Source organism: Colossoma macropomum, unplaced genomic scaffold, assembly GCF_904425465.1.
Source record: "Colossoma macropomum unplaced genomic scaffold, Colossoma_macropomum, whole genome shotgun sequence".
NCBI classification, from domain to species: Eukaryota; Metazoa; Chordata; class Actinopteri; order Characiformes; family Serrasalmidae; genus Colossoma; species Colossoma macropomum.
This window is the reverse complement of record NW_023494803.1, coordinates 17,467,886-17,494,870: the sequence shown is the minus strand read 5'-3', so window position 1 is coordinate 17,494,870 and position 26,985 is coordinate 17,467,886. Positions and strand designations below refer to the sequence as shown.

The 26,985-nt window shown below is 38.6% G+C and overlaps 1 protein-coding gene across 1 annotated transcript in view; it reads right to left on the bottom strand.

The window, feature by feature from the left end:
• The window catches only part of LOC118823245 (ryanodine receptor 3), a 282,056-nt gene that overhangs the window by 68,512 nt on the left and 186,559 nt on the right, over positions 1-26,985 (bottom strand). The window contains exons 48-61 of the mRNA XM_036592700.1: positions 22,487-22,656; positions 14,149-14,369; positions 13,905-13,995; positions 11,270-11,410; positions 10,430-10,593; positions 7,188-7,266; positions 4,781-4,870; positions 4,535-4,681; positions 4,086-4,148; positions 2,312-2,387; positions 1,446-1,569; positions 1,205-1,320; positions 978-1,045; positions 698-819 (exon numbers count right to left, since the gene is read on the bottom strand). Coding sequence (XP_036448593.1) covers positions 698-819; positions 978-1,045; positions 1,205-1,320; positions 1,446-1,569; positions 2,312-2,387; positions 4,086-4,148; positions 4,535-4,681; positions 4,781-4,870; positions 7,188-7,266; positions 10,430-10,593; positions 11,270-11,410; positions 13,905-13,995; positions 14,149-14,369; positions 22,487-22,656 — 1,672 coding nt within the window. The remainder of the gene's footprint in view (positions 1-697; positions 820-977; positions 1,046-1,204; positions 1,321-1,445; positions 1,570-2,311; positions 2,388-4,085; positions 4,149-4,534; positions 4,682-4,780; positions 4,871-7,187; positions 7,267-10,429; positions 10,594-11,269; positions 11,411-13,904; positions 13,996-14,148; positions 14,370-22,486; positions 22,657-26,985) is intronic.

Sequence of the window (26,985 nt, the reverse complement as noted above, 5' to 3'; positions counted from 1 at the left end):
CTCTATGCTATTTACAGTCTTATTTAGCACCAAGCTAATGGTGTTGTACACTGGGGGTGAATCTCAAATGGCTCCCTGCTCCCTACATAGTGCACTATGTAGGAATTAAAATACTGGCTCCTGCACCCAAACAGGGCATAATCCAAACTGGACAAAAAGTGCACTATTTTGGTGTAGAGGCAGAATTTTAAAAAGAGTAGAAGCTATATAAGAAGAGGCAGGCGTTTGAAAGTCAGCCTGCCTTTAAACAGCCTAATTATGTTTATGTTGCAGTTTTACATTAAATCATGTAGTAAGTACTTTAATTAAAAGTCTGTAATATTACTGGAGCACTGTTTGGCCAGTTAGCTAGCTGATCAGCTTAGTTTTAGTTAAGAAAACAAGGCAGCCTATCAACATAAAAAAACTGCATTCTTACTATATTAGTACACTCACTGGTGTATGACAGCAGCAGAACAGTCAAAGATTATTCCATTAACAGTGCAATGTCTTTAATGACTTGGTGCATTAATACAGAACTGTTCTGAAGCTGGAATACAAAGGCTATGAATGTAGCTCAGCCAATCAGATATTATAATGTCTGTTTTATAATTTAAGGCCAACTTTGTTGGTCACTCCATGAGCCACAATTGTTCTAAAACTTCTGGCTGATACTGAATTGCATGTTTATAACACTGTAATAGCACTGCTACTTAACCTGGTGACCATCTCCTTCTCCTTGTTGGTGGCATAGCCGCTGCTGCTTAGGTTCTTGCTGGGTGAGGAGAGGAAGTAGAGAGAGTGGTTCTTGAAGTATTGGTCTATGAGCGGCAGAAGCACCTACAGATAGTTATAAACAAAACACAACATGAACATGGCAGTATTTAGTAAAGTATGATCTACAAAGGTTTTGGTTAAGTTTTGAAAAACACTCATTTAAAGCTGTTGGCTTGAGTCTAATGTGTGGTGTTTTGTTTTTGTAGAGCAATGTTTCAGACCTTGGCAAAGAACTTGATTTCTTGCTCATGAGGAGACCTGTCATTCTTCCCACTAACAGCCATAGCCTCTGAAAAGACGCAGAAGACACATATACATTAAAAAAATGTCATATTTTACAGCATGCTTTACTAAAGATTAGGTTCATTTCCGTCAGTGAAAGCTGTGTTTTGTTTTTAATTATTCAAAAATTAAGATGTTTGGGCAGATTAGATTATAGTTAAATTACCCAGGTGTGCAATGAACTCTTGTGCAGAGTCCACATATTTCAGCAGCTTCTTCAGGAATTTATAGGCAAACCTTTTCTCCATCGAGGAAGAGTCCTGCTCCATATCCTTCAAACCCCTAGCAATCATCAAGCACCAAGTGTTCAAGACTTGAACTCATCCAAGAAAACATATTGAGGTGATACAAAAACATGATAATGCATGATGACACACACATACACATGCATACTAAAAGACACACACCTGGTAATCGCATAGCCATTGATTTGGAGGAAGCGGAACAAATCCTGCGCTTTCTCTCGGTCTTTAGCTTTCTCTTTGGCTGTGAGGGTGTCATATGGCACCAACAAAGGATGTGTTCCTCCACCTACATCAACAAGAAACATTACACCATTACTACACTTATATACTACTAATATGTAAGGGGTTAACTAAGATGCAGAACTAAAACATGAGTTAGGAGAACTTTTGACTACACTAAGAAGTTTGAGCTGGGTGAACTCTAGTGTCCTCCAAGTTAACTAAGGAAAAGCAGAGTAATTAGTTACTTCATAATTGTATGTTAAGGTAACCAGGTATATGTGCACTTAGGTTGTGATTACTGAATTAATCTATATCCTAAGGTCTAATATACTACATACCTGCCATAGAAATCTTGCAAAATGATAAACTGAATGAAATCACGTGAAATATAATGTTGATACAAAAACATTTAGAGTTTGGATTTAAGATACACATAATAAGCTAGTGGGCTACGCCAGAGTTTCTCAACCACCAGGCCGTGGCCCGCAAGTGGGCCTTGAAACACCCTGTGGTGGGCCTCAGGCCAATACTGAGGCGGGTGCCAGTGGTCCATAATAACATTAATTTGCTACCATTCTGTTGATATTTTATGTTCACTATTGCACACTGCATATTGCAGGAGTGGACACACTGCTAATAAATCCCAAAATGAAGTTTTTAAACAAAAAAGCTGCATTTTGTTGTCTTTTGAGCCTTCATGCTTACTAGTAACAAACACGTGGGCCTTGAGGTGGTAAAAGTTGAGAACCCCTGAGCTACACTGAATGGAAAAATAATGTTATATACAGATGCAGAAAAGTGATCACCTTTTGCTCCTAGGTCACTCTTTTTCTTCTTTGCCCAAATATTGTGGTAGTTTTCTGCTAGTACTTCTACCATTGCCTGATTAAAACAATGAAAAACAGATTCAGCACATATGAAAGAGATTCAGTTGGTGAGGCCATTATATCCAAAGATGGGGAACATCATCAAGACCGCTGGACGCTCTCCATGGTGCTGAAGGCTTACAAGCATGCACACTCGTTCAGAACAGAATTCAGAATGACAAGGGCTTATTACTGTTGTGTTACCTGAGCATCAGAGTAGTCATAAAAGGTGACTGAAGTGTGAGGTATATTCCTATTGTTAGGTCTGCTTGTTCAAAATACTAGTCTGTGACACAATAAAATCTATCAGTGAGTGATTTTCCCTAGACAATATGATTAATAATCAGTTATTAAGGGAGACTGCAAACTGGCTGAGTTATTCTTAAGTTATAGAGGTATGTGATGTAAGAGGATAAACTAAGTACACTGAGCTAAATAATCAATCATCTTAATCTTCATCCTGGTTGTGTTCTGCCCTCACTGGATTGAGTAACTCTCACCTTTCAAAGTCTTCATAGTTCTGAATAATGGCACTTGTCCAGATGAGCAAATACACTATGTGGCCAAAAATTGGCCCTACCTTTGCAGCTAAACAGCCTCCACTCATTCGGGAAGGCTTTCCACAAGATTTTACAGTGTCTATGGAAATTTGTGCCCATTCAGCCAAAAGAGCATTTGTAAGGTCAGGCACTGATGTTGGATGAGAAGGCCTGGCTCACAATCAACATTCCAATTCCTACCAAAGGGGTTCAGTGGGGCCACTGGAGTTTCTTCACACCACTCGTTAAACCATGTCCTTAAGGAAATTGCTTAGTCATGCTGGATTGGGAAAGGGTTTTCCCCAAACAGTTGTCACAAAGTTAGAAGCCTGTAATTGTCTAAAATGTCTTTGTATGCTGTAACTTCACTGTTGGCACTATGCATTTCAGCAGGTAGCATTTTCCTGGCATCCACCAAACTCAAATTTCTCCATCAAGCTGCCACACTTCAGTATCTGGCAGCTTGATGGACAAATTTGGCATTGGTGTGTGATGAGTTTGTGCATTCTCCTGCTTCACAGCTAAAATGTTTTTACTCATAGATGCCTTCATTTCACAACAATTGCATTTCCAGTTGACCAGGGCAGATCTAGGAGGGCAGAAATTTCAAGAACTGATTTATGGCAATCATGGTATTCTATGACAGTGCCACATTTAAAGTCACTGAGCTTTTCAGTATGACCTATTCTACTGTCAATGTTTGTCGATGTAGATTGAATGGCTGTGCGCTTGATTTTAAATCCCTGTTAGCAACAGGTGTGGCTAAAACACCTGAAACTTTATAGTTAGGAGGGGTATCCACACACTTTTGGCCATGTCATGCATGTTACAACAGCTCACATGCTACAAATGAACATCAACATAAAGTTATATACAGATGTAAGAACTACACATACAGCTTAAACACAATGCCATGTTAATGCCCAGAGAAAACATTTAATCTCCAAAACAAAAATCTTCTCTTCAAAAGAGAACAACTGCTTTTATCTAATCATCACAACTTTTCAAAGCATTCTGAGTTAACATTTTATCTCTCAGGGCAAAAAAATGATCAGAAGACACTGAAAGTAGTGACTTGCTGTATGAATAAAAATGTTTGAGGGGTTTCCAGTGCTAGTACAGAACAAATTAACAAATAAACAGGAATGCTGTTCAGTTCAGTCAATAATACACACCTGCAGCTCTCGAGACAGAAGCACATTACTCATATCTATTGGACTTGGGTTGAAGCCACTACCCTGTAAACACAGAACATGTATTGTTCAGTTCTGTTTTTACTATTTCTCCCAAAAAAAAATATTTTAGATTTACTTCAGTTGTTGAATATAGTTCTTATTAAAAGTCAAGGACCGTCCTAGAATAACATGACGTTGTTAATCTACCAAATAAGCTCACTTAAGCATCTAAAATGGGCTTTATTTGAAAGAAATATGCAAAAATAAACTATACCGTGACATATTACAAAGTAATATTAATTATACCATGATATAAATATTTGGCAATACTGCCCACTACTACTGTGTAGTACTGTGTATTATTTACTAGTCTGTGTATTATTTACTTGTGATACACCAACCACTGCTACAAAACAGTACATATAGAATTCCTGTAGACATAATGTTACCTGAGACACCTGGGAGATTTTGCGCATCTTTTCATTCTCACGTTGCTGAAACATGGTCTCTCCTTCTTTGGTCCTGTCAATGTTCCAGCCCATGGCTAGCATGCTCTTTAAAGACTCTTTCACTGGAAAACGGTAAACCTCCTTTTCCTGATAAGAAAAAACAGAGAAATAGACATTAACATACACACACATAAGTGGGAATAAATAGCGCAGTGAGCTACATTACTGTCTTCTATTGTTCTTTACCTTCTCTGTGAGTGATTTGTAAGATCTCAGCATGGGGTGAGTCTTGGCTTTCTCGTCAGTGGTATCTCCATACTTCCAGCCCAGAACTACCTGCAAAGGAGATGGACTTTGAGCGCAACTAAATTGTTATCTCTACTGACAACTAAAAATGTATTCACAAAACATGTACAATGAATATAAACAGATAGTAGTATATAGAATATAAACAATATAAAGACACAAAAGGTATAACAGGCAGCCAGAGATGCATATTGCATACTGTCAGCTTTTGCAAAATCTAAAAACATTGGAACTCTGGTAAAACTTACTTTGAAACATACCTACAAAGTGACAGCCCACGCACTGAAAAACATTTTTAAAGTGATACTTATGAATATCTTAAGTCATTAACTGAAAGATAACTTAAGATTTTTTATTAAGAAATTGACACTGTATTAAAATAAGGGACCTTAAAGTAAAGTGATGGATATTTGTTCCAGTTATAACACTGTTGTGAAGCATCATTCCCAAGTAATGGAACTTTCAAGGCAATGTCATATAATTCATAAAACATCTTGCAACTACTGGCATAAGCTGTTCATAAATACTAAAGTATTGCTTTTGTAAACAGGTTGACTGTTGCTTTTCCATGCATGACAAAGTCTATATGTAGGTAGCCTTGAAAGTGTTACCAGAGTGTTATCCTAAAACATGATTTCCAAGTCTGTCTAACGAAGAAGGTTCAACTTAGTCAAGCTTTTTGACTGAGCTTCAGCCTCACAACTCTTTTTACAACAGCGGTTAACAACTTTCTCTGTTAACTCTGGTTTAGATACTCAGACTGTGATTAATACAGGTTTAGATACTCAGACTGTGATTAATCCAGGTTTAGATACTCAGCCTGTGTTTAATTTATGTGTAGATACCCAGACTGTGATTAATACAGGTATAGATACTCAGATTGTGATTAATTCAGGTTTAAATACTCAGCCTGTGTTTAATTTATGTGTAGATACCCAGACTGTCATTAATACAGGTTTAGATAGTCAGACTGTGATTAATCCCGGTTTAGATACTCAAACTGTGATTAATACAGGTTTAGATACTCAGACTGTAATTAATTCAGATTTAAATACTCAGCCTGTGTTTAATTTATGTGTAGATACCCAGACTGTAATTAATACAGGTTTAGATACTCAGATTGTGATTAATTCAGGTTTAAATACTCAGGCTGTGTTTAATTGATGTGCAGACACCCAGATTGTGTGTAATATAGGTTAAGATACTCAGGCTGTGATTAATTCAGATTTAGATACTCAGACTGTAATTAATCCAGGTTTAGATACTCAAACTGTGATTAATCCAGGTTTAGATACTCAGACTGCAATTAATTCAGATTTAAATACTCAGTCTGTGTTTTATTTATGTGTAGATACGCAGACTGTCATCAATACAGGTTTAGACACTCAGGCTGTGATTAATACAGGTTTAGATACTCAGATTGTGATTAATTCAGATTTAAATACTCAGGCTGTATTTAATTTATGTGCAGACACCCAGATTGTGATTAATACAGGTTAAGATACTCAAGCTGTGATTAATCCAGCTTTAGATACTCAGACTTTGATTGATTAATCCAGGTTTAGATACTCAGATTGTAATTAATCCAGGTTTAGATACTCAGACTGTAATTAATCCAGGTTTGGATACTCAGGCTGTGATTTATTCAGGTTTAAATATTGAGGCCGTGGTTAACTCAGGTTTAGATACTTAGGCTGTGATTAATCCAGGTTTAAATACTCAGGCTGTGATTAATCCAGGTATAGATACTCTGGCTGTGATTATTATGTAGACAGCAAAGCATTGATAACAGCAAAAAAAGCAGTGCTGTTGCCACTGCCACTAGAGTTAGGTCCAACTAAGCTTACAGTCAGCTGGGCAAGGTTGAAATACTGTGTTGTGAGACAGACCCCTGAATCCAGATTACTGAGAAAAGTATCTGTTATTAAAATTATAATTTATTAGAACCCCAAATAAGCATCAGCAATACCCAATTAGCCAACTATAAATGTATATAATTTAGACCGCTTGTGGTAGTCACTGTTATTAGTCAGCACATCATTTTACACTAAATCAGCTAGCAAGATAGTGGCCCCCCCCAAAAAAATCATGCTTAGTGCCCCCAAAAGGCTAGAGCTGACCCTGACTGTGAGTACAAGTACTCAATCAATAAGCCATCACTGGCCCATTATGAATCCCATGTAAACCTCCAATGCTTTTTAAAACTGCCTAATTTATTACAGACTCAAACTGGCTTGTCATTGAACTGTCATTAATGATGGAAAAATAAAGATGTCAGTGCATTTCACAGCTCATTTGCCAGCAATTGAGGCCCAGTGGCTTTCTCGGTAGAGTGCAGTAATCCTACCTTCTCAGCGGACCATTTGTCATGAGAGTGCTCAGCATACTTGTTAGCGATGTACTCCAGCTTCTCCGGAAGAGAAATGCTGTAAAAAGAGGAATGTCTCAACCAATGTTGTATTACAAGGACTGATGAATGTTGAAAGTGTTTTCTTTCGCAAATGGTAAAGCTAAGAAACAGATGAACTTTGATCACTGTATCTATGCACTTTGTTTCCAGCTGCACCCACAAGTATTGTAATAAAGATCACAAATGTATTCTTTGATTTAGATTTGATCTCACGCCAACACAAGTGCACTTATTCCCACATGTAATTATGCACAAACACACACATGTTGAACAGTTAGGGATGTCCCAATACCTGGTATTAGAGGCATAATTTAATTGATTGGAACTAAATATATTAAGCCTGATCCAATTCCAATCCTTTGTCCAGTCCATTTTTAAGGTGATATGACCCCATTGTACTCAATTTGCACCACTGTCATAGAAGTACATACATGCACATGGTTCTCAACTTGTAGCCGTGAGGGACATTTTCATTCATTAATAAGCAGTATAAATATCTGCAGTGTGGAACTGTTTTAAATTGGAAAAGGAGAACTGCAGTTAAGCTCTACACCTCTTGTCAAATCATGTGTAACTCTACCCAACTGAACATCTCAATGGCAATACATTCAGAGACTTTATGGGGCAGATTTACTAATGATCTGCGCTGTCGCAAACTCTATTTCATCAAGCATGTGGTTGTACTGAGCTGGTTAATTATGAAGTTATGCCTGTGTTCATCTGCATGGAAGTTCTTAGTAGATAAGCTGCTAAATTGGCCACCCCCACCAGCGCAAAGTGTCAGTAGATTATCGGTAATTAGCACATCTCTTAATAAATTTGCCACAGTAAATCACACTGCCTTTAGTAAATCAAATCAGCGTGTGGAACCAGAGCTTCCTGTGTGCTAAGATGGTTTATCACTATGTAAAAGATGGACAAGGGTTCCTTTATAGTAGTTTGTTGCATGAGGGAAAGGAATAGGCCTAATAATGTTAGACAAATTGAAACACTTTTCAATAACACACCCTCAAAATCTGTAACGTCATCATTATCTAACTCATTTGGACTCATTTGATACTCACAACTCATATATCATTTGAAATATCACGCATTCACTTAGTTACTCAGCAAATAAATAAAATTGAACTACGTCATATTTATGTTTGTTTGTTATGTTTGAGGATGTGTTAACTTAGAAAACTTTTACTTAGAAAATCAAAAAATTATTTAATTTGACCAGGGGTGTCCAAACGTTTGCATACAACTGTATATAATTGTACTTACTAAACTTAAAAATATTTTTTATAATTACAATTATATAGTTATACTTCAGTTATGTTTATGTCACTACACAATAATTCAAAATGGTCGAACTTATTAATGCACAAGTAACAATTATCCATCCATCCATCATCTAAACCGCTTATCCTTCTGGGTCACGGAGGGGTGCTGGAGCCTATCCCAGCTGTCATTGGGCAGGATACACCCTGGACAGGTCGCCAGTCCATCGCAGGGCAGACAGACAGACATACACATTCACACCTAGGGGCAATTTAGCACGTCCAATTGGCCTGACTGCATGTTTTTGGACTGTGGGAGGAAACCGGAGTACCCGGAGGAAACCCACGCAGACACGGGGAGAACATGCAAACTCCACACAGAAATGACCCTGGTCACCCAGCCGGGAATCGAACCCAGGCCCTTCTTGCTGTGAGGCGACAGCGCTACCCACTGTGCCACCGTGCCGCCCAGTAACACCTATATAATTCTTAATTAACAATTACAGACTACAGTACAATGATTAAGTTGCTATTTATAGGGGTCTTTCATATACTTGAAACATATGCTGTGCAGCTGTATAATCTAAAAATACAAATATCAGATAACAATTGGTACTGGCAAATACTCTACATTAAATTATACAGATCAGGACAAGAGACAAAAATTAAATTGAGATATCGCTAATTGCAATCACACTTGGTCAAACATCATACAACCCAGAATACAACACAGACACATGCTCACACATACACCATGTGGCCAAAAGTATGTGGACAGCCCTCCTGATTATTCAATTCAGCTGCATCCACCACACTTATTGCTAACAGGTGTAAAAAATCAAGCACATAGTCATGAAATCTCCACAGACAAACAATGGCACCAGAGTAAGTTGTACTGAGGAGCTCAGTACCTTTTAACATGCCACTGGCATAGGATGCTACCTTTGCCACAACCAGTTTGTGAAATTTCTGCCCTGTTAGACCTGCTAGATCAAGGTCTAGGGGCAACAAACTGCCCCTAGAATCAACATCAGCATAAGAACTGTTCTAAGAGCTTCATGAAATGAGTGTCCATGGCTGAGTAGCTGCACACAAGCCTAAGATCACTCTGAGCAATGCCAAACATTGGCTGGAGAGGTGTAAAGCTATAGAAAAAAAGGGTCCCAGATCATTATCCCTTTTTTTGGGCACATCACTATCTGATGAGATTCTTTTATTCAGGAATAGCAATGAGAGGCACAGACTAGCTGTCTCTCTGGACTCGAGAGCCCTAAAATCTAAAGAACTAGCATGTAACCTTGGTGTACTAATGGACTCAGATCTCAGTTTCAGCATTCATGTCAAAGCAGTCACTAAATCAGCTTTTTATCACCTTAAGAACACCAGCAAGATTAGAGATATTCTGAATGAAGCAGACATGGAGAAACTTATCCACACCTTCATTTCTAGCAGGAAATTCCAATTTTGGGGCAATAGTTTGAGAAAACTGTTCCAGCCTGACTGTGCCTCTGTGCACTAAGCTCCATAAAGACACGCTTTGATGAGTTTGGTATGGAGGAACTCCAGTGGCCTGCACAGAGCCCTGACCTCAACCCCACTGAACACCTTTGGGATGAACTGGGATGTCGATTGTGAGCCAGGCCCTCTCATCCAGCATCAGTATCTGACCTCACAAATTCTCTTTTGACTGAATGGGAACAAATTCCCACACACACACTCCAGAATCTTGTGGAAAGCGTTCCCAGAAGAGTGGAGGCTGTTATAGCCACAAAGTGGGGCAACACCATATTGATGCCCAAGGTTTTAGAATGGGATGTCCAACAAGCTCATATAGGTGTGATGGTCAGATGTCCACATACTTTTGGCCATATATGCATACAAATGCACCCACACTCTTTTCCTCTCTCTCTCTCTCACTTGGTGGTGCTGATGGGTCGGGGGTCGAAGTTGCCCTGAGCATCCACCGAGACAGGCTTCTCCAGTGTGGTGCTGAGAGACGAGTCCACATAGTCTGGCGGCAAAGCTCCAGCTATAGCACTCAGACACGGCATGGCCATCTTAAACAGCTCCTGCTCATACTTCTACACAACACACACAAAAACATAGAGGTGTCCAGATGTTTTAAAAAATGACCATTAAAGTACAAAACAGGTATAATGTTATTAGCTGAAACAGTGATTGTTCTGGTTTGGCCTTTTGGATTTAAAGCTCTTGGTAAACAAAATGTAATATATCAGAAAAATAACAGGTGACCTTGAATAATAGCCTGAGCTAAAAGCGTGAGAAAAGGCAATTTAGGCCTCACCAAAGGGAAGAGGGTGGAATCAATGAATAAAATCCTTATTTTTAAAGTAATTGATTTTAACATAGCCTCTTGTTTTCTCTCGCAGAAGGTGAGAAGTGTGAAGGCTTTGTTTACCAGCTTTTCTATGACCTTTAAGACCAAGAAAGTGCTGACACTTTAAATTACTCAAATCTGAATGCAAATTGTATTTTAGCATTTTTTTCAGTCATTTCTTTCAATTCAAAAGTATTGCTATATAGACAACTTATAATTCAATTCAGGATTTGTTTATATAGCACTTTCTCAAAATGAGTAAGGTCACAAAGTAGCTTTACAGAATTTTGGGTCCAAGCCCCAAATGACCAAGCCAATGGTATCACTGGCAAGGAAAAACCCTCTAAGAGCAAGAGGAAGAAGGCTTAAGAGGAACCAAGACTTAAAAAAAGGAACCCAGACAGGCACTGGAGTTTTACCTTTTGCGAGAGTGAATCAAAGATCCCCCAGAAAATCTTCTTAGTGAGCAGCAGCTCTTCCTCAGAGGCCATCCCATAACTGCCCCAACCAGAGGGCAGGCAGTAATACTTCCAGTTCTGCTCATAGTGGTTAGTCAAAAGCTGTGGATAAATGCAGTCTTTTGTTATGTAGAAGAACAATCTTTCATTTAATCACATATTATTAGTTGTAAGTAGTAGTAAGTAAGCAAATTTTTAATTGTAAAGCTTTTATTTGATTATTATTATAATTATTAATGTTGTTACTATTTCGATCATTTTTCATCACTACCTTTGCAATACCAGGCATTCTGAATATTCATTATATGATAATTAGAACAGAATTCTTCATGCAACAGCTTTCTCAGACATTTTACGGTCAGCTCAATATTTATTGGCACCCTTGCTAAAGATGTGCAAAAAATATCTGATTCATTGGCTCAATCTCACACTAAACTTAATAGAACCTTTAATTAAGTACATTTAGTCTAAAAACAAACCACTGTTACTTATTCGGCACCTTTGCATTTAGTACTTTGTACAACCTCATTTGCCAACATAGAACCTCCTACCATGTAGCTGAAAAAAGGAAATCTGGCCTTTGTTTCACCTTATATTTATACCCCAGTGGAACAGGACGTCATGGATGACCAATTCCTAAACTGTGACAAATAGTAAAATAAACAGTGCCTAAGTTTTAGGTGTGTGAGAAAATTAGAATTAAAAAGCTGTTTATCTGGGCAGTATGTGTTTAGTTTCTCTGAAACATACTAATAGTATATTAAATACAGAACATGAATACAATAAACTGTTATCAAACTATTCCTTTAATCAATTCTGCCCAACTTTCTCAGTTTCGGGTAGCCTTCCACAAGCTTCTCACAATAAGTTGCTGGAATTTTGGCCCATTCCTTCTGACAGAACTGGTAAAATCGAGCAGGGTCTGCAGACCTCCCTGCTCACACATGCTTTTTCAGTTCTGCTCATACATTTTCTATGGGACTGAGGTCAGGGTTTTGTGAGGGCCACTCCATACCCTTCAAGTTGTTGTCCTTAAGCCATTTTGCCACAACTTTTTAAGTATGCTTGGGGTCATTGTCCATTTGGAAGACCCATTTGCACCCAAGCTTTAACTTTCTAGCTTATGTTTTGAGATGTTGCTTCAACATCTCCACACAATTTTCCTTCCTCATGATGCCATATATCGTGCGCCAGTCTCTCCTGCAGCAAAGCACCCCGACAACATGACGCTGGTGACCCCCCATGCTTCACGGTTAGGATAGTGTTCTTGGGCTTGCAAGCCTCCCCCTTTTCCTTCCATAAATAACAATGGTCATTATGGCCAAACGGTTCCGTTTTTGTTTCATGAGACCAGAGGACATCTTACAAAACGTAAGATCTTTGTCCTTACATGCAGCTGCAAACTGTAAGCTGGCTTTTTTATGGTGGTTTTGGAGCAGTGGCTTCTTCCTCTCTGAGCGGGCTTTAAGGTCATGTCAATATAGTACACATTTTACTGTTGATACAGATACTTTTGTACCTGCTTTTTGCAGCATCTTTACAAAGTTATTTGCTGTTGTTCTTTGATTGATTTGTATTTTCACACCAAAGAACGTTCATCTCTAGGAGACAGAATGTGTCTCCTTCCTGAATGGTATGATGGCTGCGTGGTCCCATGATGTAAACTTCCATATTATTGTTTGAACAGATGAACGTGGTACCTTCAGGGGTTTGGAAATTGCTCCCAAGGATGTACCAGACTTGTGGAGGTCCAGAATTCTTTTTCTGATGTCTTGGCTGATTTATTTTGATTTATTTTGATGAGATCAAGCAAAGACAAATACTCAAAATACTGCCACAGGTTCACCTTCAATTAACTCAAATTATGTAAATTAGCATATCAGAAGCTTCTAAAGCCATGATATCATTTTCTGGAATTTTCCAAGCTATTTAAGTGCACAGGCAACTTGGTGTATGTAAACTTCTGACCCACTGGAATTCTGATATAGTTAATTATAAGTGAAATATTCTGCTTGTAAATATTTGTTGGCAACATTTCTTGTGTCATGTACAAAGTAGATATCCTAAGCAACATGCTAAAACTATAGTTTGTTGACATGTAATCTGTGGAGGGGATAAATACGAGTTTTAATGACTTCAAGCTAAGTGTATGTAAACTTATGACTTAAACGATAGGTGTCTGAGACATTTCTAGTGGTGCAATAACTGCCATGTTTTTTTAGAGAAAAACACCATTTTTGAATAGTGGTCTTGCTGTCCTATTCTAAATATGTTTAAATTAAGGACTGGATTTCTTTCATATTTTCAAGGTGAGGCTGAGCTAATTAAGACTTGTTTCATGACCTTTTTGTAATCCATCTGGCCAATAATTATGGAGCTGACAGCAGAATAATCTTCAGATCTGGTCATCATTCTGGGCACATCTGTTTGTTTTCTTTGCTGCTTCTTGGTTGATGTATCTCCCTAGCTTTCTATTAGGATGTAAAAACAACAACGACTAATAGCTATTTGGAACATGTGAACCTGCACAGGACTGGCGTATTAGAATAACTTTATACACTTAAAAAAACGACTGTTCCATCATGTGGTAGATTACCTTGAGAGGCATCTTACAATACTCAGACAGCAAAGGCACATCAAACACCAGCCGACGCAACAACTGCTGAAGCATTGAGGGCCTCAAGTACCTGTAGAGAAACCCACACAGCACTACTGTGTAACTAAGCCATCAAAACATGGCAAACCTTCTTAAACTCATCATAGTCACCAAATAGAAAAAAAAAACAAACAAAAAAAAAAACCAAAGCTGCCTCCAAAGTGTAAAACACTAATGATCTCACTTGCAGACAGCCAGCAGGCACTCCTCGATGGCATCTCTCTGGGCCTTGGTGAGTGAGGACCCCTTGGACAGCCGGTAGATAGTGTGGAGGGTAGAGTCGATGAGCGCTGCGTGGTGCTCTGTATTGGCAAAGTGAGTGGCGCAGCGGGTCAAAAGTGGCAACATGGCTGAACCGATGTACCGATTCATAGCCAGAGCTGTCTCAGTGGTCCTCAGTGCATCCTATAGAGAGATTAGTCAGAAGTTAGAAAGAAAAGAAGAAACACTGTGGGGGAAAAATCTAACTTGCACAACTTTCCCCTTTTCTCAACTGTAACTCATATACGTCCCGTGACTGTTGTTTACTTCTTCAGTTTTGCACTGGAGCTGCAAAGTTAATATATAGTACTGTGCAAAACAGAGACTACACTTCACTTGTTCGATTGCCAGTCTAAACAGCTGCTAAGTACAAGTTATTTTTTTTTTCAGTATTTTAATGTGTCCACTCTCTGACTCTAATATAGCTTCCAATCTTTTCAGGGGACTTGCTTTACATTTTTCAAAGAAATCAGCCAGGAAATTTTCCTATACCTACAGTCTTCAGAAATTGGTTGCATATCTGCTTATCATGATCCAAGAAATTCTAAGCACATTCAATAATGTTGAGGTCTGAACTCCGGGGTGGTCAGTCCATTGTTCTGAGAACACCAGCAGTTTCTTTATTTCATTTGCAAATCTCCTTTTTGGTATATTTTCTTTTCTTAATAAAGGCTTCTTGACAGCTACACATCTTTTCCGACCCAGAGCAACTAGATTACTTTTTGAATGAGGCCCAATACATGACAATCACAATAGAGCTTATATGTCTTAAGGACACAGTAACAGCAACAGCCTGTTTAATTACGGATAAAGAGGGACTGAAAATGGTCATGTAGAGATGAATATGGAACGTTTTTTTTAAAAAAAACAAGTATTCAGATCTTACACATGATTATGTTATGATCTATTTAAATCCAAGGCATTAATTAAGATAGTAGTAAGCTAAATATATACAAAATCATCATTTATAGTTTTTTCTATTGGGAGGTGCCAATCCCAACCACTCTTTGTAAATTTCTTTTATTATTAGTTTAATGTTTAAATAAAAACCTTTTAGAATTGCTGTCCCATGCTTTCATGTCACTACCGAAACCCAGAGTTTTAGTCCATAGGTGGAGCCTTATTTTAGCCACACCTCTGCATTTTAGAGCAGGATGTGAGACTGCATTCCTGGTGGTCCATGGTCACCATGGTCACATGGTGAGCAGTTAGATCTCGTTGTTTTGAAGTAAATGTGCCCCTGAAAAATAGTCTGAAAAACAGTGTGTAACATTAAGAATTGTCTCTACTGAAACACATATTTTCTGCGATTAAGTAAACCTTTTTTGATGTCTTAATGAAAAATATTTGTGTGCATTTTATGTGTACAACTGTTCAAAGCTGTGTTTGCTAGTCATGTACTAGCTAGTGTTTTTGAGTTATGCTCAAATGTAGCTAAAATTGTCACTACCGAAACAATTGGTAAAGTTTTAGTAGTATTGTGATTGTTATGTTCGTGAGTAAATGGAATGTTCAATCATAGGCATAATTAAGGTATAGGGATATTTAAAGCAGAAGGATATTAGTCTGACTTTGAACCAATTCAGTTGACTGATCCATGTATGTAATATATTTATCTGGAAATTTCTTTATTTCACTAGGCAAATTTTATTCTTCATTGGCTAAATGTAAGCATTTATACTCTTGTATTTTAACTGTGTAAAAAAATTGAAACTGTACTTTTACTTGAGTACTGTGTCCATTGGTAATACCTTTTTGTATTGATGATAAGTATTTAATACTTATTGCACTGTATTGTTTCCACTGTGTATATTGTATTGTTTTGCACTCATGTTTTTTGTGTTGCAGCATGATCCTGGAGGACCACTGTGTACTTTTATATAGCTGAAATGACAATAAATCCTCTTAAACTTGAACTTTAGGTTTTGTGTACTTCTACCAGTCTCGTTTTCCAATGTAAATGGCAAATGTGAAATATACTTTTGCCAAACATTAATGCAGAACTGAAGAGGACTGCAGTTGAAACAAGGCAGCTATCTGCGACAACTGTTTATGACACTGTTCTACAGATGCTAGAATAAGGTTTCAAACGTGGAACATGGGATACTAGTGAAAGGCCTTTCTGCTTAGACCAAAGCAATCCTGAATAACACATGAAGCATTCCTATGATGAACTTTGTGCATTACATTGACTGGCCCTTCATCTGACTGCATATGGTTCAAATGTCTTTGACTTTTAGGGGCTAAATTTAATCTAACGGGTTTGAAACCACACATTCACAGGCTGCCATTTTGACAAAAAAATGCATCAGCCAATATCCCAAGAGTTTGACAACAACATTCCTCAAAAAGCAGGGATTTTAGGCTTTTCACTCTACCACAGGGTGCGATTTTTCAACCCCCATTCAAACCCCATTCATTCTGATCATAGAGAACACAATCTTAAACCCGGAGTTCCTATGGGCATAACATATACTTCAGAATGACGCACAACTACAGTGGTCTATAAGGTTTAAGAACTACAGCAGCGTCATAACTCCTGACCCCCGATCAGCCATGTAGCTGAAGTTTGAGGTGTTTGAACAGTGAGTGAGAGGCAAGGAAGGCAGCTATTGAGATAAATAAAAAGAGGGGGCATAAATATCTGATAAGAAACAAATGAAATGAAAGCTTGCAGTACTGTTGCAACTGTGAAGAAATTCAACACAAAGCCTTCTTTTTCTGTGTTTTCTGCCCCTAACTGCAAAAACACTGAACTGACATTGAACTACGAGCGCACAAAGAAGTAGCCTTCATGGTAAGATCCACTGTTCTCACCGCATGTACTAACGCTGTGACATTCAGGGTTGTCAGGAGAAACTTATGGACCATAACCCGAGTCGTCTAACTCAGCCTTATTGAATAATTCGCCAGAGAACACAGCAAGACCAAAAGAACAGGCGCGCACTCACTGTTGACTCCCATTGACCAATCTGTTAACTTGCTAGGCTAAAAACACAGCCTCCCCTAGCTAAAAGCTAAAAACACACCTAGCCTCCCCCCACCACTCTACCTGTATTAGTGCCCTTCAAAATAAAAGTCCTTGTCTAAACGAATATAAATCACCCCAGCATAAACATTTCTAAGAAGAAAACGAGACAGTTCTTTGTTATTTGGACAAATCGTTACAGTATATATACAATTAATAACAAAAATAATAATAATAAAAAATAAAAAATGGAAATGGAAAAATATTTAATGGAAAAGTGTTTTATCTTTTTTATTCCCCAGACCAGTAAAAATATACAAAGGGCCAGTAAAACTCTGATTTACTGGCCTTAAATAATTGGCACATTTTTATGTTTTGTCATTACTTGTCAATATTTCAGTCTGTCAGCCCTACAGTGCTACAGATACTAGCAGGTGGCTAGAATTTGGAAGTTTGACTGGGATAGCAACAGTAACTAAGGGAGACAGAACTTCATGACATCACAATGGATGACACTTGTGTACATATAGAGCGTGTGCTGAGCTGGAATTTCTGTGTCGAGCAGAGCACAAGAGGTTTGTGGAGATTAAAGCCATTAAAAAAAATCAATTACAACAGCAAAACAATTTGCTTTCTACTGTAAAAGGAAAAAGAATCAGCACGGGCAAAAAGTTTCTTTTCTAAATAATGAAATCGGTTTCTTTTCCCAGTGATGTCACAAGATAAGATGCTGATTGAAAATCAAATTAAAGAGGTGAAGACATGGGTCATCACAAAACTGCTGAAAGAGAGAGAATTTAACAGGACTGAAATTGAACTCCAGTCCAAAGACATTCTCAAAGACTGATAGAGAGAGAGCGAGAGAAAGATGATGAAGGAGAAAGACTCTTGGATGGAGGACATTGAGAAGCTGAGAACAAATGCAGACTCCATGAGGGAGGTGAGGAATGAGATAATGCTGATGAAAGAGGAACACCTCAGAGAGACAGAGACGTTGATGGAGGAGATGAAGAACCTGAGGAGGGAGGACGAGAGGCGAAAGAAAGATGAGAAAATCTAGAGGAAAGAACAAAAAGCGCTGGAGGAGAGGTTGAAGGAGATGGAGAAAAAGATCTGTGAGATGGAGAAAGCCAGGAAGAGAATGGAGAAGGAGAGAGAAAGAGAGAGAAAGGAGATGAGGGAACGGAAAAAGAGGCTGCAGATGGAGAGAGAGAGAGAAAGAGAGAGAGGAGATGAAGGAATACAGGGAGAGGATGGAGAGAGAAAGAGCGGAAGAGAGAAAGGAGATGGCTGAATATATAAAGAAGGCAGAGGAGAAACAGAAGGAACTTAAAAAAAGAAGAGTAGGATCACGATGGAGGAGAGGAAACAGATGGAGGAAGAGAGGGGGAAGATGGAGGAGGAGCGGATGAAAGAGAAGAAATGGTTGGCGCAATATACGCAGGAGGAGGAGGCTGAGAAGTTGGAGCTGAGGAGAATGATCTGGTGGATGAGGACTGAGAGAAATGAGGACAAAAAACAGCTGAAGCTCCACCAAGACAGCCATGAAGCATGGATGAGGGAGATAGAGGAGCTGAGGAGAGAGGTGGATGAAAAGCTGGAGGTACAGAAAGAAAAGATGGAGAGGGAGTTCAAAGAGAGGGAGCAGGCGAGACTGCGAGAGTGGGAGAGAGAGAAAGAGGTGATGAGGATGGAGAGTCAGACAGAGGTGGAGTAACAGAAGCTGGTGAGGAACAAGTCTTTACACCAACTGCAGCTGGAGGCGAAGTTTGTAAAGGTGTTTGCTGAGGTTGAGGCAGAAGCTGAGGAATGATGGAGACGAATGCTGGCGGCATTGAGGGAGAGAACCTGTGAGGAGCTGACGAGAAAAGAGAGGAGGATGAAAGAGGATGGAGAGAGCTCTGAAAGAATGAACCTCAGAGCAGGAGAAGACCAGCAGAACCAGAACAGAAGTTCCAAGTGTGCAGTGGAAAAGAGAAGAAAGAGAAGAAAAAGAGGAAGAGTGTGCTCAGCAAATGATGGAAGAAGTGAGGTGTAGGAGGAGAGAGGTTGAGGAAGTGAGAGCAAGTAAGAATCACGATTATTAGGAAATTAATGAGAAACTTATTATCAATAAATAAACAAGTTCTTAGCCAAATGAAGCCTGACATTCAAACACGACACCATTTAAGAAAAATAATCTGAGCATTTATTTTGTTGACTAATGACTTAAGTACATTCAGACATTTTTTGCATTGGACATGATTTGCATTTTAGAGGTGTCATTAAAATAAAAAACTGTTTCAGATGGAGGGAGAGAACCTTGGAGGAGTGGAGGAGAAAGGAGTGGACAATTAAAGAGAACAGGAAGAACAATGAAAGTGCCAGAGAGAGCCAGAGTAGCTCCGTGTATAGATGCAGTGGAAAAGAAAAGAAAGGGAAGAACAAGAAGACGGGTGTGTTCAGCAGATGGTTCAAGGGATGTAGGAGGATATCTGCAGATAAAGGATCATTATTGCTATAATTAGTATTAGTAATGCTTTGTTATTATGAAATAAAAGAAGTTATAAACCACCCTTAATTGTCTTTTTATGACATTCAAACTCAATCTCAATCTCAAAAAAAAAAAGCATTTTTATACTTATTCCAAGCTCTGTAAATGTCTGATGTTTCAAAAGGAGAAATCTGAACCTACAGTTTTGGGGAAATTGATGGGAGAACTAGAGATTAACAGAATTATCTCTGTATGCTTTCTAACTTTCCAATATTTTCATACCATTGATTTAGAAATAGGTTAGAAATACAGAGGACAACGTGATCCATATAGAAAAAGGTGCAGAAGGTAAATATTTCTAACACTGAAATAATTATAGAGCACTTAGTTCTGACAGCACAGAAACTGAGTCATCTCCTCACAGTGGAAGGATGGACAGAAACACTTGTGGATTTTTCAGATGTGAAGTAAGAGTGGAGCTTGATTTTCTCCTAAAAATGAAAGTTTTAAGTACTATTTATCTGATGGTGACAGTGTTGGTGGTCTACTTGCATGGTTGTTATGAGTCCCATTTTCTCTGTAATTTTTAATCATTTTTAAGTTTTGAAAAATCCTTTTTTTGTCAACCTTTTTTTTTCCTCATGTGGAACAAGAAAGTAGAAGAATAGATACTGCCTACAGGCTGCACCAAGGATATATATATATAAATGCATAGTTTAAAAACTAAGGGGTCTCAAAAGCATTTAATGGTTGCTATGAAAAAGAGTTAAACAAGATCCTTCTTTATTCAGGGAAGGGAACCCAAGTGAAAATTAGCACACTGTGTCAGAATGAAGACCTAGAAAGAATGGATACTGTATACAGACTGAAGCAAAGTGGTGGGTTTCTACAGGGTTTTTAATGTTAAATTTAAAGGAATCTGAAAAGCCACATTATCTGTGATCAAGCAACTACATATCTCTGCAGCTCTACAGCGTTAGCCTGCTAATTTGCAGGGCAAACCCAGTGTGTTGACCTTACTCTGTTAAGGCTAATATTTTGAGCCCCAACATGAGCTTTACAAGATCCATAAAGCAACATTTATCTTTAAAAAGCCACTTGCATGTCAGAGAGCACCACAAGATTAGAGAGGCAGAAAAGTTCAGACACACACACACACACACACACACACACACACACACACACACACACACAGACTTGGTTGCACGTCAGATCACATTTTCAATTCGCTTCTCCTGTTGCGTGGGAAGCCACCAGACTTTTATTCGATAACTGCCTGACTAAGTCTGACTACGTGATCTTTAGTGCTCTTCAGCTGGCATCAAAGTGCTGCTCCTCGTCTGGAAATCATGGCAGCTGCAGGATCCGGAGCTATTCTTAGCTTATAGCACGTTAACGCTAACCATGAGCGGTGGAGGCTTGCGTAAGAGATGGCCAAAACAAGCCGAGACACAGCTATTCTAGACCTCATCAGGCGCAACAACTCCACAGGGAATCACCACGGGGGGCTCAATTGTGAAACCTCAAATGACAAAATGTCAAGTCTCTCCTATCACAAACTCAATTTTAGACTACAATGATCTTCAGTGGAAAACAGGAAATGTCGTTAACAAGAACATGATGTACAATGCCAGAATTCACAAGTTAGCATGTACAGCTGTTTGAGAGCCCCTGGTCAAATGACGTGCTTTGTTAGTTTTCTAAGTGAAAAGAATTTAACACGTCCTCTACAGTAAGGGTGTCCAAAGTTCAGCCCCACAGCTAAATGTGGCCCACGGACAGAATTAATTGGCCAGTGGCTTCTGTTTTAGAGTGTGTTACAAGTTGTAGCAAATACACTGCAGTTTTTTTTCACCTGATGGTGGCATTTAGTTTAGTCAAGACTACAACCATAAAGCACAAACCTGACATTGAGAACTGGTGATTTTGGCGAGATAAAAATTTGAACGCATTTTCATCAAGATTCATGGCAAATGCATGTGCCTCATTTCAAAATACTGTAATGAATTTAATGTCAGTAGACATAAAACAAAGCATGGACACTATAATACATATTCAGGAGAGGAGAGGCCAGAGAAACGACTGCAAGAGTCTCACAGCACCAACTTCTTATCAGAGCAAATTCAGTGGTTCAGTAAATATTAAACTTTTAAGACTGAACATTTATCCTGTTTAATCTGCTCTTCTCGTTTGACAAAGTGATTTCTGAACACCGTCATTGCATTTATTTGATATGTGAAGAACATAATCTAAAAAAACTGTCTTTAAGGGGTCATCACCAAATTCTCAGAATGGATTGCTGCTCTACATTGTTGTATTTCTGATCATTTGAAAACTTAATGTTTGTAATAATTTGTGAATATACTATTTGAGATTTAGATAATTGGTGGAAATGTATAATTGCACCCAACATGCCGAAGAACAGTTTGTAATGTCAGTTGTGCTCCCTCCCAGATGAGTCTGATGATTATGAGCACGTAGAAAAAATATTCAAGAACAACTCAGTCAAACTTGGTGAAGGACATGTCTTCCGAGGATGTGAATGGAAGGTCTACTACTGTCATCATATGTTCATCATGTTGATTTTAGCATTTTCTAGAGTTACAGGAATCAAATTCCTGTAAACAAATTACAACACTTAAAACAAATTTTGCACATGTTTTGAAAAAAGGAAATAATGGGTTGCCACAGGGCACAGCAAGTGAGTCAGTGTTGCAGAAATAGGGCCCTTCAGGCATGGGGCTTATTATCATGCTGTATAAATCACACTGAGACTAGCAGATGAGGGTAAATGTGGTTGTGCTCCCTCAGAAGGCTCACCGTGTCCATGGAGGCGGCAGCCCGCAGGTCAGGCAGGAAGCCCACCTCCAGCAGATGCAGGAGGAAGCTCTGGTCCTCTATGCCATAAACTCGGTCCAGAAACAGCACCATGGGTGACTTGTGATCAGGGCAGAAACAGGCAGACATGTCAGGCTCAGTCACACTACCATCTGAGAGAGAGAGAGAGAAAGAAAGAACAGTCACATCTTTACTTAAGTTTACTGCTCTGAAGTTAATGTACCTCAAACGGTACCCTTGCAATTAGCATCCTAATTAGCATCCTAACTTTTTTTTGTTTAAATAATTTTAATACAGTAATTTAATATTATTGGTCAAAAAGTGCAATTACTCCAGAGATTTTCTTGTATTGTTTCTTTATCAAAATTAATTACGTATTAATTCTTGGACAGAAAAGAATATGATTAGGCTGAGTTGAGTGTGGGCACCCCAAAAGAGATGTCGCTTAAGGTCCCCAAATGTTCAAAAACAGCTCCTGATGATAAGCCAGCTCTACCCAACAAAGTTCAGCAAGAAGAACTTCTTCAAGTGCACCACTGAAGTTGCATTTACACTGTATGTCCAGAAGTATCCTGACATGAAAGTAAGGTTTAAGACATTTCTGTATCCCTTCCTGAACTATATACTGTAAAATAGAGCATACTATGTATATGTATTTTGTTTCTAGAGGCAATGTATGTCTTTCTTATTAATAAGTCCTTTAGTTTTTCACTGATTTTAATGGCATAGAGTGCCAGTACAGGCTCGAGGACCAGCAGAGGTCACTTATGACCCACGTTGCAGTGGTTGAGAAACCCCATAATTGAATATTTTACTTTAATATTTAATATTTAACCTCATCCACTTTAATAACTTGTGCAAATATAAGCTAATTCCATATTTGGGACATGGGCAGTGTAAGACTGGGAAGTTTGTGGAAAGATCAAAAACATCAGTTTTAGAACTTTCCACAGGTAAACAGGTAAATAGGTAACATATGATGCCATCATGATTGGGTATAAAAGGAGCACTTAGCTACTTTGTAGCTACTTTCCCAAAAGTTGTAGCTAGCTACAATTTAGCTACTTTTCCAGAAAAAGTAGTGGACTACTTTTTAGCTACTTTAAATTCAATTGTCAGAATGTTTGTGAATCTCCACCTGACACACCAAACAAGCCCAAGTGAAAGTGTGAACAAGACAAATGAAAAGCTGCAAATATACTAAAAGATCACCTGAAGGTTTAAGTGTAACCAACAATCAAACTTTAAAAAAAAATTAACAAAACTTTAACAAAAATTTAGACGACGTAAAGGCAAAGTCAATCATTCCAGATTTTCCTAACAAAAATCAACAAAATTAATCAGATACAAACCAAACAATTTAGTGCAAAGCATTGTCAACTGCTGAAATAAAACTGCTCCAATTTAAACATTTCAGCAAGATACAGACATGACATTCAGAGTCCCTTATTAAACTTCAGTAACACTTTAGCCTCAAAATTCTCATCAGTAACCCCGGCTCTGTTTGGGGTGAGAATCAGGCCTGCGCAGCTGAATAATCTCTCCACTGCTGCACAGCACAACTAGAATTTTACAGAACTGAACGAGAAGCAGGAGAATGAGAAGCTGATTCAGCCTCATAAAAAGTCGAACATTGAGAGACATTTTACAAGAAACTCGCAAAGAAGCTTCCTGAGATGCGAGAAAAGCGGCTATAACTAAGCTAAAGGTTAAAGCAGAGCAAAGTAAGTGTTTGTGTTTATATTATATTTTTATACACATACTGAGACACATTTACAGCCAAGATGGTAAAACGGACATAAAATGTTGTGGCTCCCAGGTGGTTTCATTTTTGTTGAAGGGACAAAATGGCACTTCTTAACATTTCGGTGCAACCCCTGAGCTAAGCCTACCAGTAAGGGGTGATCAGCGCATGCCCGTTTGCTCGAACTGTCCACAGCTCAGCCAGGATTGCACAATGGGCACCAGCCCAGTTAACGACCACGTTCTGTGGTTCATATTTTGCGCAGATTGTCTGAAGCCTATAGCGAAATTGCAGCGAAAATTATCGCTACAGCTACACAAAATTTGTAGGTGCTATAGCTATTAGCTACATTTCATAACTGTAGCGGCTACAGCTATTAGCTACAAAAATTTGTAGTTAGCTACAAAAAGTAGCACACTACTTAGCTACTCCCCCATCCCTGGACACCAGTTTGCAAAAAGTAGTTTAGAATGAACAGTCTAACAGTTTAAGAACAATGGGCTTCTTTCAGCAATTGTTCTTAGAAAGAAATTTATTCTTAAAAACCCAGTTATGCAGTTTTCACAAAGATTCTGACATTCACTAATGTTTTTTTTATTTGTTTGACAAGATCAGAGGTTTTGAATATGCAATGCAAACCTAATGCAGTTACAGCACTGTTTGGAATTCTCCTTGCGGAAGCAATACCAAATCTTAAGACCAATTTTGTGGAATTTCTCACCATTTTGGCCAGACACCTTATTGTGCTAAATTGGAAGTCGCTTGTCGCCAAACTCATTCTCTTGGGATGAAGGACGCACTTCATCATGCTACCCTTATCTACGTATCTATGTATCTACACTTATGCTACGTATCTGATTTACTTTAGGCCCTGCTGTAGGATTTTATGAAATATGGCACACCTTTTTTACCTATCTGGAAAAGGTTTCACTTTCCTGTCCCTGAGTAAGATTCAAGAATTTTACCAGCGCGTCGACCACAAATCACCAATATCCAACATCTAACTAACTGATGTAACACAATGGTAAACATGCTCAGTCACAACTTTTTGGAACATGTTGCAGACCTCAAATTGAGAATAAGTGGATAAGTACAAAAAGCAATAAAGTTAATTAGCTGATACATTAAATATTTTGTCTTTGTACTGTACTGTTAGGATTTAACAATTATTTCTTTCGTTTTTTATTTACATTTTTCCTATTATTTACATGTATTCTATTGTAGTTATTTGGAATTGGGTTTGTATTTGTATGACGTTTTGTTCCACACCTTTTTACACCAGCAGTCATGTGTATTATCTCTCTATTGCCTTGTTTTCATGGGCAGTCAGCAACATAATGGACCACCAACCTCACTGGGACAAATAATGGTTAAAATCACAATCAGAAATTTAATTTCAGTCTATTGTGGGATGAATTTGATGGTTCCTTCAACTACATTGAAGAAATGTGACTGCTCACACACACTCATACAAACACAGGCTCGCAGAGTGTTGATTTAAGCAGTGTCATGTGTTGATTAGAACCGGTTCCCTGCGCTCTTGGAGAAGCACGGATGAACAGCTTGGCCGGGTGTCAGTTCTCATTGTGAGGCAGCCGTGCGTTCATGGGGTTTTACCCACTCGTGCAGAAAGACAGGGCGAATAAAAACACATTAAGGGGAATTACACTCGGAACAGCTTTACAGAGTGATGGGAGGGTGAAGGGATACAGAACGGCAGCAGAAGAACATCAGACTCCAGTCAGCAGAACTACTCCATTCCTGAAAGCAATGACACACCCTACTGTACAGATAATGCATCACAAGGCCAGAAAAGCAATAATCTTTAACAGAGGTTTTCAATTTAGTCCCCAGAGACGCTCAGAGCACATATTTGTTTAGCTCCATCTGCAATCACACCTGATCCAGCTAATCAGAGACTGCTTCAGATGTCTCAAGAGCTGCAAAAGAACAAAAACTGGGCCCTGAGGACTCAATGGAGAATCTCTGTTCTATTCTACAGGATGTCCAGTCACTATGAAGGTTGATCTTTCATTGTTGCAAAGCAAATCATATCTCACCACAAGGTGGCTACTCTGGGAAGCATGTTGCTAAACTGCAAACAAGTTTAGCTGCCCAGAGTAAATGTTAATGCAAAGTTGTAAGCTAGATCTGTGCCCTGATGGAACATTAAAGACAGCAGGCCTTTTCATTTGATTTATTGTTATAATATAAAACTTAAACCTTAAGATTCCAGGCTTATTACATATTAAGGCATGTTATTCAGTAATTACTGGGACTTCAATGCAAACAAGTTGAGCTATTCTTATGTTATAGAACTGTGTAATCAAACTTTGGGCCTGCCAGTGGGCCCTGGCCATTTAAGGCGTTAACCAATGCAATGTAATGTAATGTAATGTGTTTACCCAAAGAAGTGATGGCTGAATGGCCATATTCAGCAATGTATTCCATTACAATATATAAAAAGATAATGTACTCATAATACAGTTAGAATACATTTGGAATGTAAAATTCTCAACATTATTTCATTAACTAAGCAAACAATTCGCCATGCGTCAATAACAAAATCTTGCAAATTTGACTGGGTAGCTATGTGATTTTGAGTTAATGACGTGTAACTGTCCAGTACAATACCGATGCCATCACTAGTTAACATGTCCACAACTGAGACTATTTAGTTCCATCATCCCTCAAAGTGGTTTAGTAACACTGAGATTAATAACTGCTCATCATATTG